The sequence below is a fragment of the Electrona antarctica genome, assembly GCF_951216825.1.
Source record: "Electrona antarctica genome assembly, chromosome: 10".
NCBI lineage: Eukaryota > Metazoa > Chordata > Actinopteri > Myctophiformes > Myctophidae > Electrona > Electrona antarctica.
Genome location: NC_136791.1, coordinates 53,508,664 through 53,523,686, shown reverse-complemented (window position 1 = coordinate 53,523,686; position 15,023 = coordinate 53,508,664). Strand labels below are relative to the sequence as shown.

The 15,023-nt window shown below is 42.8% G+C and overlaps 1 protein-coding gene across 1 annotated transcript; it reads left to right on the top strand.

Moving 5' to 3' along the window:
• Positions 1-3,441: 3,441 nt before the first annotated feature.
• LOC306931224 (kelch-like protein 23) lies at positions 3,442-13,324 on the top strand. The gene is made up of 8 exons (XM_079512507.1): positions 3,442-3,461; positions 3,708-3,867; positions 4,032-4,175; positions 5,499-5,636; positions 6,352-6,528; positions 7,475-7,615; positions 11,633-11,819; positions 11,912-13,324. Exons 3-8 carry the CDS (start codon positions 4,040-4,042, stop codon positions 12,078-12,080), a joined length of 948 nt encoding a protein of 315 aa, XP_079368633.1. The 5' UTR covers positions 3,442-3,461; positions 3,708-3,867; positions 4,032-4,039; the 3' UTR covers positions 12,081-13,324.
• The last annotated feature ends 1,699 nt before the right edge of the window (positions 13,325-15,023 follow it).

The following is a 15,023-nucleotide window of genomic DNA, read 5'->3' as shown; positions in this document are numbered from 1 at the left end:
GTGAGGCTAGTGATTTTCTCTACCTCGAAATACCTACTATAATAGTCAACTGCAACTATATAGTCAGTGTTGTTCCATTTGAACAGATCAGTGGCTATCACCTGCCAAGGTCGGTCTGGAATGGGGTGTGACAGCATTGGCTCTTTGGGGATGGAGTTGCGTCGTTCGAGGCAAATGCTACAAGATCCAACTAGTGTCTCTATTTGTTTGCACATCCCTGGCCAGAATATAACATCTCTCGCCCGCTGCTTACACTTCTCCATGCCGAAGTGGCCTGTGTGTATGCGTGAAAGCATGTCAGCTCTGAGTGAGTGTGGCACGATGATTTTCTCACCTTTAAGCAGAATGCCATTCGTTTCTGTTATTTCATCCCGGTGGTTCCAATATTCAGTGATGGCAGGGGGGCATTGTTTTGCAGTGTCCGGCCACCCTGATTGGATAATCTTCTTCAAGGCTGAGAGTTGCTCGTCTTTGGCTGTAGCAGTTCTGATGTCTTCCATTTTCCGGTCACTCACAGGAGCACTGCTTACAACTGAGTGTATTTGTGAGTCCATGCCCTCACTCAGTGAGTCATCACAGCACACTAGCGGCTTCCTAGATAGTGTGTCTGCTACTGGAATCTGCTTTCCAGGCTTGTGAACAATGTTAATGCTGTATCTTTGTAACTGAAGTATCATGCGTTGGAGCCTTGGCGGTGCCGCTGCAAGGGGTTTGCGCATAATTGTCTCCAGTGGCTTGTGGTCTGACTCGACGATCACCTGACGTCCGTACAGGTATTGGTGGAATCGCTTACATCCAAAGAGCACGGCGTATAGCTCCTTTTCGATCTGAGCATAATTTACTTCAGTCTCATTCAGTGCTCTGGATGCGTATGCGACTGGTTTCTCTTGCTGCAGTAGGACTGCTCCCAATCCATATTTGGAGGCATCGACCTGCAGTTTCACATCCTTTGTGTGGTCAAAGTAGGCAAGTACTGGACCTGGCTCTTGTGTTAAGATGCTTTTCACTTGCTGGAACGCAACATCATGGTTCGAGTCCCATACAAATTCACTGCTCTCTTTCAACAGTTGACGGAGCGGGGCTGTTGCCTCTGAGAGTCTGGGGGCAAATTTTGACAAGTATGTGACCATGCCCAATATTGTCTCCAGCTCTGCTTTACTCCGTGGCGCGGCCATGTCCTTGATTGCCGAAACCTTGTTGGGGTCAGGTCTGACACCTTCTCGTGTCAGTGTGTGTCCAAAGTAGTTCACCTCTGTCACACAGATGGTGCTCTTGTCCTTGTTCAGTTTTACTCCTATCTGTCTGGTTCTCTCTAGCATGGCACGCAGGCTGGCATCGTGCTCCTCTTTCGTGCGGCCATACACAATGATGTCATCGACAATGGCGGCGACGCCCGGGAGTCCCTCGTAGGCCTCATCCACCCGTCTCTGGAACTCATCTTGTGCAGATATGATTCCAAATGGGAGTCTATTGAACCTATATCTGCCATAGATGGTGTTGAACGTGGTGAGAACGGATGACTCATGGCTGAGTTTTATTGTCCAGTACCCAGACCTGGCGTCTAGCACACTGAAATACTGTGCACCCGCTAATTTTGGGGTAATGTCATCTAGAGTAGGGAGCGGGTAGTAGGGTCTCTGGATGGCTTTGTTCAGGGGGCGGGGATCTAGACAAATCCTAAGCTTTCCCGTTTTGGGCTTTTCTACAACCACCAGTGCATTAACCCAGTCTGTTGGCACAGTGACCTTCTGGATAATGTCCATTTTCTCCATTTCATCCAGTTCATCTTTGAGCCGACTGCGTAGGGCGTATGGTATGCGGCGAGGTGGGCACACCACTGGTGTTGCGTCAGGTTTGAGGTGAATGGTACACTCACCGGGAAACAGTCCAATGCCTTCAAACACATCTGCATATTCATCCATGATGTTCATGTGTGGTTTGGGCTGTGCATCGACCGTATGGATTATTTTGACCAAATTCAGGTCTAGACATGCTCTCATGCCCAACACAGGTGGAGCGTTGGCATCAATTATATCAAAGTCAAGCATGACTGTCTTCTCTTTATATCTGCATGTTAGCCTGCAGGCCCCTTTTACAGTAAGCACATGCCCACCATAGCCTGAGAGCTTGCTGGCCTGTGGGCTTAATACTACATTTCCAAATAGCTCATGGAATGTGTTTGCTGGTATTACATTAGCCTGGGCACCTGTGTCAATTTTGAAGTTTAGCTTGTGCCTCTGTTTTCCAATTTGTAATTCTGCAAAGGCTTGTTCTTTGTCTGTGTTTGCATGCTGTTTCGTTATTGTGTCAATGTACAGTTCATCATCACTTTGCTGCTCACCAGTGTCAGATATAGCATGCATCCTCTTTGCATGTGGCTTGATCTGACGTCGCTGTGGTGCTGACCTGCACATCCTGGCAAAGTGGTTGAATTTGTTGCAGTTGTTACATTGACGTCCCTTAGCTGGACATTCCTCAGCACGGCTGTGCTCTCTCCCGCATGCTCCACAGTCCTCCTGCATGACGTCAGCCTTGCTTACTGCTTTGCGACCATAACGTGCTTGGTCCGGTTTGAATGGTCTCCTGCTGCTAACTGCGTGGACAGACTGATTAGCTCCACTCACAGTCGCACACTCCATTGTTTTTAGTTGTTGCTGTGAAACTTCATGTGATCTTGCAATGTCGATCGTCTTCTCCAGCGTCAAATCTGGACCGTAGCATAGTAGCTTTTCCCTCACTCTTGCTGAGTTAGTGGCAAACACGATTCTGTCTCTGACCATTTCGTCACTTTTATCGTAATTACAGTCCTTCACTAGCAGCTTAAGCTCAGTTACAAACTGATCAAAGTTCTCACTGTCGCCTTGCATCCTTTCGTGGAACTTATAACGTGCAAAAATGGGGTTAGCTTTGGGTATAACATAGGCTTCAAAACCGTCATAGTACGTCTTCAGTACCTTCCTTTCGTCTGCCGACAGAGTCCACGTATTGAAGACGTCTCTGCCCTTCTCTCCTATCCACAGGAGTAGGTAGCTGCATTTCGCCTCCTCTGCTTTTGCAGACAAAGGTCCCGAAAACATTAACTCCACATGCTGGCGAAACTTTCTCCATGCATCGGGTAGGTTGGACGAGTCCCAGTCCATTCTCGGCATCGGAACGCCCGAACTTTCCATTCTCTTCTCTTTTTTTTTTTTCGGTCGAGAAAAAAAAATAAGCTTAAAATTCTGACACCATGTAATGTTTCTGTTCTGCCGTCACTCCTAGTGTCTAGCAGAAATAATGAATGTCCACACGATGACAATGTAGCTGAAGGTTCTCTTGTTTACTTCCACTCTTTAGGTTACATACATGAAACTGGCGGGCACCGTATCTGACGTCATTAACATGAGTCCGGGCTAAACCATTATATGGGCTAAACCATTATCCCAGGATACCACACTACCCGCAGGCAGAACTTTGAAAAGGTTTTTTATTTGTTATCGTCATTTTGTTAGACGGTCGGAGCCTGTACTGTCGATACGTTTGGATAGTTCTAAATGCAGGTAGTTGCTAGAACAGAAACATGTGTTCATTCTGATGAGAAAACATCAATCAATTGAAAGGAACTTTTTCTTTTCTTTTTTGCGTCCAATACATGCGTGGTATATGGTACTTGCTGGTACTATGCATGCTTTATATATAATGTTGTATCCGTTCTGTGATCTTTTAAGGTGCTAGAGCAAATCCGTCTGCCTCTCATAAGCCCCTCCTACCGCCACACTGTGATTGAGTCTCTGGATGTGGTGAAAGAATACCAGGGCTGCCAGAGGTTCATCTCTGAGGCCAAAGACCAGCCCTTCTGTAAGACAGCACGCCCACGCAGGACCACAGGTACCCTTCTTCACACATGCATGCATTGCTGCAACTGGTGGAAAGAATACATCAGTGTTTTGACAAATTCCTCTAATGTACACACATGCAAAGAGTAGATTTAAGAGTTCTATCTGCTTAAAACTACTCTGACTCACTTGTTCCTTCTCGCCCGTATTTTGAAGTGATAGTGATGGTGGGAGGAGACGATTCGAGCGAGGTATTTGACAAAATTGAGATCTTTGATCCCCTGACCAATCAATGGAAGACACTAGGGCGTTTGCCAATGGAGACATGTTTGCCAGCAAAGCCTTCTATGTTTAAGCGTGGTGAGTAAATGTCACAAACCCAAGTCAACAAATAACAGGGTAAATACATGGTCACATTACATAAGTAGAGTGAAAAATAATTGAAAAGGTGCTCATCTGAGCACAGGTAGGTTAGTGTGCCCTCCTGGTGGCACTATAATGGGCCAATGTGTAAAGGGTGCAATTTCTTTCTAGTAAGGCCGTGCGGTTTCGTTCCCGTGTCCTTGGCACTACTATTTCAATGCATTTTTGCATAGACAATACCCTTCTGGACTTTGGGTTAAAAGTTCTCCGCATAATATCCTGCAGTTTTGTCACAAGCCAGAAATGTATATAAAAGTGTATAACCAAAAAACGAAAATCTTTCTCAAATGTCATAAATACATGGCATTTATTCCTCTGCGTATTGGGAATGCGCCTGCAAATGTCAAGGAAATTGCACACTGCGTTCATGATTTGAGGCATTTTGTTCAAACCAGGACCAATCAGGTGGAAGCGAATGTTATCCAATCAGGATGGAATATGGACAGATCCGTCTTGATCATATGTCTACCTATGTGAACCGATTTGTGTCATTTTATTTGACAGAATCATTCTGAAGGAGTAATATCAAAAGATTGTATTGTCAGCACCAGGCCGAAGGCATGGGGAGAGATGTTTTGCACTCTGTCCGTGTGTGTGCGTCCGTCCGTTCGACCGTCTGTTACAATCTAATCTCCGGCACCGTCAACCCTGTCGATGCCAAATTGTGCACACACACACACTCCTGATGCCAAGGATGAACCTCTGCCCCGAATTTTCCAGAGCAGCCTGCCACCAGGAGGCCAACTTTTGTAAAACACATTTTTTTGATGTGACTCCTCCAGATTCTGTCCAAACATCCCGCAAATCGTTACACAGTATCTCTACAGTCATGTGTTCAAGATGGATCTGTCCAATATTTCATATTCCATCATAATTGGCTAACATTGGCTTTCAAAGTTTGCAGGATTGGCCCGTTCTGAACAAAGCCTCAAATCATGAACGCAGCGTGCAATTTACGTGAGATCTTTCACAGACTTTCCTACTAGGCTGAGGAATATATCCCACCCTTTTCACATTGGCCTGTTATAGCGCCACCAACAGGTGGATTTTTGAAATAGACTTTTTTTTTGCCATCCAAGACGTAAGAAGAAATGGCACCCTTTTCACATTGACCTATTATAGCACCACCAGGAGGCCACAACCTGACCTGGCCTGGTGGAGACCTGTGCCCCGTGGGGTACTTTATCTAGTTTACATCTTTATTGCTCTAACAATTAAGGCATAAATCAATGTTTTAATTCTGCTCTTCTTCCACCGTAGGCAGTACTCTGTTTTTGGCTGATGGACTGGATTATTCAGTCAATAAGGAGATGATTTGCTATGAGGTTGACCATAATTTATGGAGGGATGCTCTAAATTCGGCTCCCAATCCCATGAATAAACCACGCTCCTACTTCTGTAAGATTGTTAAGTATAATCTAGGGCGCAAGATATGGCAATAGATAAAGTACAACTTCAGATATTTACATTATGCCCCTCTCTCTCTCTCTCTCTCTCTCTCTCTCTCTGTGTGCCTCCCTCTCTCTATCTTTGTGTCCCCCTCTCTCCCTCCTGTCTGTCACTCACTCACTCACTCACTCACTCACTCACACACACACTCACACACTCACTCACACACACACACACACACACACACACACACACACACACACACACACACACACACACACACACACACACACACACACTGAGTGTGAGTGTATATATAGTCTAGAGGATTCTAGACAATATTGATAGATTGTTGCAGAGCTTGTTGTACATGCTGTAGTACATACTGTACTTTGTACAATATTGGCCTATAAATTAACATTGTAAATGTCTAGTGTTAAAAACAGTTATATTTGTAATGCTCTGGAAGCCTTTCTACAGTTGAATATAGAACTAAATATAAGTGTATTTGTGAAGTGGTGAGATTGAGCACCAGAAAAGTAACAACTTTCACTCCTGATATCACAGCCTTGATTAATTATGGATTTAGTGCTTCAAATTACAAAGAACTAAAGTGTTGTTGCCTTGGTTACCCAAGGGAGAGACTGTATAGTGCATTTGGCAAGGACATCACTTCTAATGAGTTTTCTTTTCTTTTTTCTACACAACTCCACATGGTCTATAGGCATGGTGACGTTAGATGACTACGTGTATGCCATGGGTGGTTCGTGGCCCTCAATTGAGCGGTATGACTTCGACGCTGACAGCTGGCAGCTGATGGAACCTGTCGATATGGAAGCGTTTCTCGCTTCTATCGCCTCCGTCACTCCGGCTGCACTTGAAGGACATCTCTATTTTATTGGTACGGAACAGGTTTATGCAACTGCAGGCTCGGCCTGCTGGGTTTCATAAGGTGTGTGTGTTTCTACTCTGGAAAGATGCAAGTCGGGAATGCATGCAATTATACTTTGTACTTGTTGCCAAGAGTAATCGGCGATCGCTGTACCTGTTGTCAGAGTACCCACTGCAGACAGTCAGTACCCACCACGGTTTCTCCCACCCCAGTGAGGGCGAGAGTTATTATCTTCCTTCCTGGTGGCACAGTTTATTCTGGCTAAAACTAACCCTGGTCCAGTGCTTATAGCGAGTCTCTCACTAACGCCCTGACGGGAACGCCTCTGCTGCTCACAGGCAAGAAATCCCACTGCCGTGCGAGGGGTTATACTTTACCGAAAATAAACAAAACCACATAGCTACTCTAAAATACATTTTGTGCCATTTTAATAAAGTAATGTACCGGACAGAGTAACTTCTTCTACTATGGCATTTCCGGATTGTGCCTATGCCGATCCACTTAAAATAGTGCATTTTAGAGAGGAGCTGAGACGCTTCCCAGCCTGGATAATTGACTTTCACCAACACAAAACAGGCTTTGTTTCAGTGATTAGCGGAGTAGTTTTGTTTATTTTCTGTAAAGTTGGACCCCATCGCATAGCAGTGGATCATATTTTTACGTCTGTGTCTGTGTGTGTACGTGTATAATATATATATAGTTTTTAAATCGGTGTAGTAGTAGTAGTAGTCATGTGACCTGACCAGTCACAGTATTCTATTTATAATTATGTCATGATATGGTCATCATGACTAACGACTCTGGTACACCAGGTGTTTTCTACACAGTAAAATCCTTAAATGATCCTTAAATCTTTAGTTGATCTTTAAATGAAAACCAGAGTGTGTGTGTGTGTGTGTCTGTGTGTCTGTGTGTCTGTCTGTCTGTCTGTCTGTCTGTCTCTGTCGGGCCCTAGGTGTACAAAAAGATTTGCGTTCAATCAGCAAGGTGGCCAAGTACAACCCTGAAACATCTGTATGGACGGAAGTCGCTCCTATGCATAACCCGCGTGACGATCCAGCTGTCCTTACTCTCAACGGAAAGATCTATGTTATAGGTATCATTCTGCTCTTAAATGTTCTTAGTCAATGGTGGAAGAAGTACTCGGATTCACTTGAGTAAAAGTACCAAAATATATAGTTAAAGTAAATATGTACTCATTATGCAGAATGATTCTTTTAATTGAATTGAAAGTAGTAATGCATTAAATGCTTTCATGTTAATGTTGCAGCTGGTAAATGGGGTGGGGGTCAGGGGAGGTGATTTGAATGACTTAGTGCTGCTGGATAACTTAATCCGTAATACATCATTTATCATTTAATGTACATTTTGTGTTGATAAACTAAGGGCACTTTCACACCCAAAGTTTGCGATTTCAAATCTCTCTCTCTCCAGACATGCACTGCCCAGCTCGCTTAAAGGACCACTTCACCACTTTTCAACTTCTCTTCCTATAATTGGTCCTAACTAATGTTCTTGATAAAATACCACCATTTTTTCCTACTCAGTCTGTGTCTCATAGGAAGGCTGTGGGCAGTTCAGAAACCCGTCCACCAGTGACATCATCGATGGTGAATCCAAGCTAATAGAAACTGCAGGCTTTCTTTTCCTGAAAAGTTGCAATGCAAAAGTTGAAGCCATCGTTCTCACGATAACACAAATCTAAATATATTTTAAAACAAATCTGCCTAATGATGATGTCACTGGTGGACGGGTGTCCGAACTGCCCAAAGCCCTCCTATGAGACACAGAGAGTAGGGGGAAAATGGTGGTGTTTTATCACGAACATTAGTGAGGACCAATTATATGAAGAGATGTTGAAAAGTGGTGAAGTGGTCCTTTAAAAGCCCAGATGACTAGAGAGAGAGTTATCTAATGCATAGCACAACAACGCTCTGTTTAGGCTTATTTGACATCAAACTTGGATGACAGGCGTTATCTGAACAACGCTTGTATGCACCCAGTATGCACCCAGCTGCACAGCCTCGCAGACAAGATGTGTATCTGCATGTAGCTACGTCATAAGGCCTCACTCAGACCTTTACTGCATTGCTGTATGCTTGTTGGATGAATGTTGTGTAGTGTCCTGGCCGCCCCAATGCATTTCCAATGGGAGTCACATGGTTTGACACAACATTTGTGTTGTATGAGGGGGAGGGGCGCAGTCGAAACTCAGCCGAAAGCCATACAACAGCTTGTAGTCCAAAATGTGGACTACAAACCATGTGACTTCCATTGGAAATGCATTGGGGCGGCCATGACACCACACAACATTCATCCAACAAGCATACACCAATGCAAGGTCTGAGTGAGGCCTAACATTGCGCAGTGGCGCATGCTTAAAAAGAACAGATCTACAAGCTAACAATAGCCAACGGCTATTTTGGTTAAATATCTATATTTGGTCCTGTATGAAGTCTGAATGCGTTCACCCCGTAAGAAACCACACTGTGGTTAATTTGGAAACAAACCGATTTCGGCATTTTCATCCGGACCATGGTCCGTTTGTTTAATCCGCACCAGAGTTCGACTGCACGTTCACACCAGCCGGACCAAAGGGGTCATGAGTCCCTTTTAATCCATTTTGGGCAGGAGCCCCTTTTGGTGTTAGCATTATGTTATGCTTTAGCTATTGAAAAATAGCAGATCTACAAGCTCATAGCGCGGCACCGAGTGCCACGCTACAAGCTCATAGCGCGGCACCGAGTGCCGCGCTATGAGCTTGTGGGTCTGCTATTTTTGAAAAATCGAAGAACGACTGACATAGAAACATAGCTTTTTCAGAAAACTGTCAGGATTTAGAAGACATTTTTAGAATCTGATCTCTATCTGGTCAAAATGGGTTAAGCAAACCAAAAACAGTCCCGGTGTGAAAGCCCCCTAAATCTGCAAAATAACTAGTAAATAAAGCTGTCAAATATTTGTAGTGGAGTAAAGGTTAAAAAATCACACCTGTGTGAACTGAGCGGTGCAACTATACATTTATTGTTATAGTTACTGTGCTCTACTGTATTGTAGTGTACTGTCCGGGGGTCCCCGGAACATCCAGACCCCCAGGATGCCCAGGGTGCCGGCCCGGTTCCGGCGAGCCATCTCGCGTCCGAAACGGTCGAGAAATGAGTTACGATGTGGCGGTCCATGTGGTGGTCCCCGGGGGTCCCCGAAATATTTTATTTAAATTTGAATACTCAATAGACCTTTCGGTAAGCCAGACCGTGGCTAGACAAACATTGCCTTTCACCCATTGACTCGCATGTTAAAATGACAGATTTTCCCATTGTAAATAAACAATCATTTCAGAAGCAAAAGCTTCAAAATGTCATCTAAATCTAGTCAACAAGGCCTGCAGTAGGCTATGCACTGGAAACATGTGCATGACATTATTTCAATAAACTAAAAATATGGGGAAATGTTAGCCATGGTGACGGTCTTTCATCATAGCATACGCATGGTTAAACAATGCTTCCTTCTCCTGCCATAGCTGCCAATGTTATTTCGCCTGCACACACACAATCATTTGCAACATTAATGTAACTTATCGGCCCAAGGATCAAGCCCTGGGGGACTCAGGGGGGTGGAGGGCGATACAAAATCTCCAAATTTGACAGAAAAGCATCTCTCCAATAGGTATGACGAGAACCACGCAAAAAACGCACCAGAGTCTGTAGTCAAAAGCACACCATTAAAAACCCTCAATAATGCTGACTCCGTACTGTGAAATGCTTTAAATCCTGATTGAAAAATTTGACTGTCGATTTTTGACTGTCAGAGATTTCAGCTCTGACACTTATTTCAGACATGCTTTAGTATGTGGAGAGTCTGCCTGTGCTAATAACTCATTTTGGGAAAAAGAAAAAAAAAGTTTTTCTCTTCTGGTGAAAAGCTGGAATTTGCGCGATGACAGGCTCAGAGGCTCTCAGTCAAATCTGGTCACAAATATCAAATACTGTGTACCTGCAAGAATGACTAAAATTGAGCACCGTTTTCTCAATGATCTTTGAAATGAATGGAAGTTTAGAAATAGGTCTGTAATTTGTAAGAACAGAGGAATCCAGATCGGGTTTTTTAATCAGTGGTGTCACAACTGCTGTTTTGAAATATGGAGGTACAACACCTGAAGCAAGACTGCTATTTATGATAGGTCTCCTTAAAGAGGTGACTGGGGATAGCATCTGTGGGACAGGATGAGGTTTGGAGTTGAAAGACCAATTCACTGAGTTTTGAAAATGACACGGCAATGAAATGATTAAATACAGTTGTGCAGGTGACAGCTATGGAGGGGTCAAAAGCAGGGGGGGAGATTTGTGCTTTGATGATAATGACCTTATGCTTCCAGACAAGTGCGTTGGGAGGGATTTAACAGCTGCTCAATGGTTTTAAAAAGAACACGTGGTTTATCCACATTTTTAGAAATAACATCAGAGAAATGCTTTGCCTTTTCAGCTTTAACAGGCCTCTGATATTCTTTAAAGCAATCTTTAAGAATGTCATGTGACACATGAAGCCTGTCTTTCTTCCATCTGCACTCAGCCTTCCGACACTCCTGGCAGCGCGGGTGGTGTCGTTTAGCCAAGGCTCAGACCTAGGTTCGGGACGCATGGCTTTTAATGGTGCAACAGTGTTCAGAATGCCGGCACAGGTGGAAAGAAAGGAAGATGTGAGTTGCTCAGTGTCTAGACCCTCAGAGAGGCCATTATCAGCCTGAGCTACATTATTAAAAGCAGAGGAGAACAGCGTGGCGGTAGCAGGTTTCAATACACGGCACTGACCGCATGAATTAAAAGTGTCACAGGGCAGTGCTAAATCAAAAGTAACAGGGAAATGATCGGAACTGACTGGAGCACAAACATAAACATTAGAAATGGGCAAGAAATGGTCAAGCGTATGTCCAAGTTCATGTGTGGGTACAGTGACGTGTTGAACAAGGTTAAAAGCATCATGTACATCCGTAAAGTCTTTAGCCAGTGGCTTAGAGATACAACAGACGTGGACGTTGGTATCTCCGACAATTAAGAGTGTATCGTACTTGAGCCCACTAAAAGTCACTATCCTCTTAATTCTTGTTTATCTGTAGGTGGACGGCATACTGAGTCTGTGAACGAGAGCAACATGCGCAACATTGAAAACACGATGGAATGTTACGACCCCAAGACCAATCAATGGACCGTGTGTGCCCCAATGCAAGTGAGACGCGTCGGGCATTGCGCAGTTGAGGTGGATGGAAAGATCTACGTACTAGGAGGGTGGGATGAGAGCCACAGGTAAGACATTGCCTCCATGAATGCCTGAGAAAAGGTGGCTTCTTGTTCACAGCATATATTTAACACATGGCTATTGGTCTCTCTTCATGTAGACTCACCCAGAACATTGAGCGCTATTGTGAAGAGACGGACACCTGGGAAACTGTGGGGCAGATGCCCAATGGTCGTGCCGGTTTCAGCTGCATGTCTGTATTGCTGAGGAAAGACTGTAAAGCCATAGTTGATGAATATGCAAGTGACTATGCTTCATTCATTTTTTGATGATTGTTATTACAATTAAAGTACTACTGGCTATACTGGGAACACTGCACTAAATTATCATGGAAGTTGCCTACTTAGGTCAACTGCTATGTTTCACTGGCAACAGATATTGCTCAGATCTGTATACTGTACCTACTGTGTAGGCTGGCTTACATGTACATACAGCTCCATCTCAATGAATTAGAATATTGTGTAAAAGTAAAAGTTATTTTTTTCCCCCTAATATAATTCAAGAAGTGAAACTTTCATATATTCTCAATTCATTGGGCATAAAGTGAAGTATTTAAAACCTTTTTTTGTTTTAATCTTGATGAGTATGGCGTACAGCTCATGAAAATCAAAAAAATCTATCTCAACAAATTAGAATCTTTTTACGAGACCACTAAAAAAAATTTAAACTAGTAATGTCGACCATCTGAAAAGTATATTAATGTATGCAGTCAATACTTGGTCTGGGCTACTTTTGAACAAATTATTCCATCAATGTGGCGTGATCAGCCTTTGTCACTGTTCAAATATTCTAATTTGTTGAGATAGGATTTTTTGATTTTCATGAGCTGTACGCCGTCGCCATAATCATCAAGATTAAAACAAAGTTTTGAATTACTTCACTTTATGCACAATGAATTGAGAATATCTGAAAGTTTCACTTTTTGAATTATATTACGGAAGAAAATGAACTTTTACACAATATTCTAATTCATTGAGATGGAGCTGTATATCAGCCTCACATTACAGTCTGTACATAGTTATTTGAAGACAGAGAAGCCCTTTGGCTAATTTAAAATATACGCTCAATGAGTCGAGGATATACAGTAGTTAATGTGTCTTGGGCATAATGTACCAAATAATAACACAAATAAGGATGGCAGCCGGTTTTGACCCACGTGGGTCTTTCTCGGGGCGAGGCTAGAAGGATTAGGATTGGACTGGAACAAGTTGCATGTATCTCATAGCCTCTAATCAAGAGCATCTGCTATTCTTTTGTTCTTTGACCTATAGCTAACATAGTATCTGTTCATAATCTGGTGATACATTGTGCCTTATGCTATGCCCATATTTTTATTTTGAAATTGTTTATACACTGTTATCCCAGTCAATCCGATTGCTAAAGTCAGACTACATATGTTTTCTTTTTATTTGTGATCTCTTACTTTCTAACATTATTTGTATTTGAATATTACTTGTAAAGCTGTTACATACTGAGGTGCTGACGACACCTGAATTATCTATGCCGGGGATCAATAAAGAACTACACTGTATATCAATAAATGTTTTTTTCTTTTCCATGTCAATGGGAAATTGCACCTACAGTAGTTACCACCCTGCCATTAACTTATATGGCAAGATTTTCATACTGAAATTGTTATTTCAAAGAGACAAATCAGGAGAAAATCTATACTATTTATCAACCTTTCTCTGTCCCAGCACACTCTCATGGGATCTATCACCAGTAACCAGGACGTTCGTAAGATTTGCCTGCTTAGGAGACCATTTGTAGGATATGTATACCTTGCGACCATCTGATGTCTCTGATTCCCCAATAGCAGAAAAACTAAAATTCTAATCATGTGCAGTGGCAGTAATTATCAAATTATTGAACAAAGGGGAAATGTTTTTATATATCATTTCACACTATAGAGAATTGATTAGTCATTTATACATCTAATATTCTTCTATAGAAAATGCATCTATGTCTGGACCAATCATACTGAAGTTACTGTCAGTAACATGCATTTTAAAACTGTTTTTTTAATATTTAATATCTTATTGTTTATGTCCCTAAAACCTATTTCTAATGGTTGAGACTTGAGCCTAAATCACCACTCTGATATAACCAGTTCATGTCATTTCTTTCTGGCCTCTGAAGCAATTTTATCTGCAATACAACAATGTCCTGAGGTGATGGTGGGCGCTGATATGCAAATTATTTTATCGTTGAGTCATTATAATACTCATACTACTAGACCCAGGCATTTCCATTCCATTACAGCTTGGAAAAATCTGCAATGGCGGACATTGTAAACAAAGTGGAAATGCAAATTTGGAACTGAAGAGGGCGAGGAATTATACTTAGTAGTGATACATACAGATGACATAACGCGTACAGCCAAATCAGTTGCTGTTCCTGAAATACATTTTCATAAATGCTGTATGATGAGAGAGCCTGATTGTTCAAAATTGTGTTTGAAAAGTTGAATTTCGTGTTGTGGAAACTTTAATGAATATAGTTTATGAAGAGAGAGAGAAGCCATTTCACCTATGCATAGTATGTAAAGAAAGCTACATTTTTAACACAATTAACAGGACTGGTGTAACACTGTTGTACTGAAAGATGTAAAATTCTGCATGAGAATGTGTTGATTTCTTATTGAATGTGTCAGAGAACTACATAACAGTCTTCTTACATTTCTACAATACAACTCAAAGGAAGAATATAAGGTCAAACAACCCTCTGAAGCAGTCTTATTGTGATATTAAACAAGAACCCTTGAGATAACTAATCCAACGAGTGGTATCTTCTCAAGATAATGTACAGTACCTCACAAAGTGCCCTTCTGGGTACAGGTCTCCACCAGGGGGGGGGGGGGGGGGGGGGGGGTGTGTGTGTGTGTGTGTGTGTGTGTGTGTGTGTGTGTGTGTGTGTGTGTGTGTGTGTGTGTGTGTGTGTGTGTGTGTCGCGGCTTGGCCTGTTGTAGAGCCACCATGAGGCTGATTTGAAAACTGCCAAGTGGCATTTCTTCCTCGGCCTAGTGGGAATGTGCGTGCACAATTTCTGGGGAATCACACGATGTGTTCATGATTTGCAGCAATTTGTTTGAAACTGAGCACTCCTGCGAACTTTGGAAGCCAATCTTAGCCAATCAGGATGGAGTCTGAGAAATCTGAAAGACCTGTTTCGTTGAATGGCTCTAGAGAGACTGTACCAATTTGCGTGATGTT

What these genes read in the sequence shown, in the direction of transcription:
- LOC306931224 (XM_079512507.1), top strand. Translation starts at nt 4,040, where the DNA reads ATGGTGGGAGGAGACGATTCGAGCGAGGTATTTGACAAAATTGAGATC. An exon ending in AGGACATCTCTATTTTATTG is followed by an intron (nt 6,529 to 7,474) that starts GTACGGAACAGG and finishes GTCGGGCCCTAG; the next exon opens with GTGTACAAAAAGATTTGCGT. An exon ending in CGGAAAGATCTATGTTATAG is followed by an intron (nt 7,616 to 11,632) that starts GTATCATTCTGC and finishes GTTTATCTGTAG; the next exon opens with GTGGACGGCATACTGAGTCT.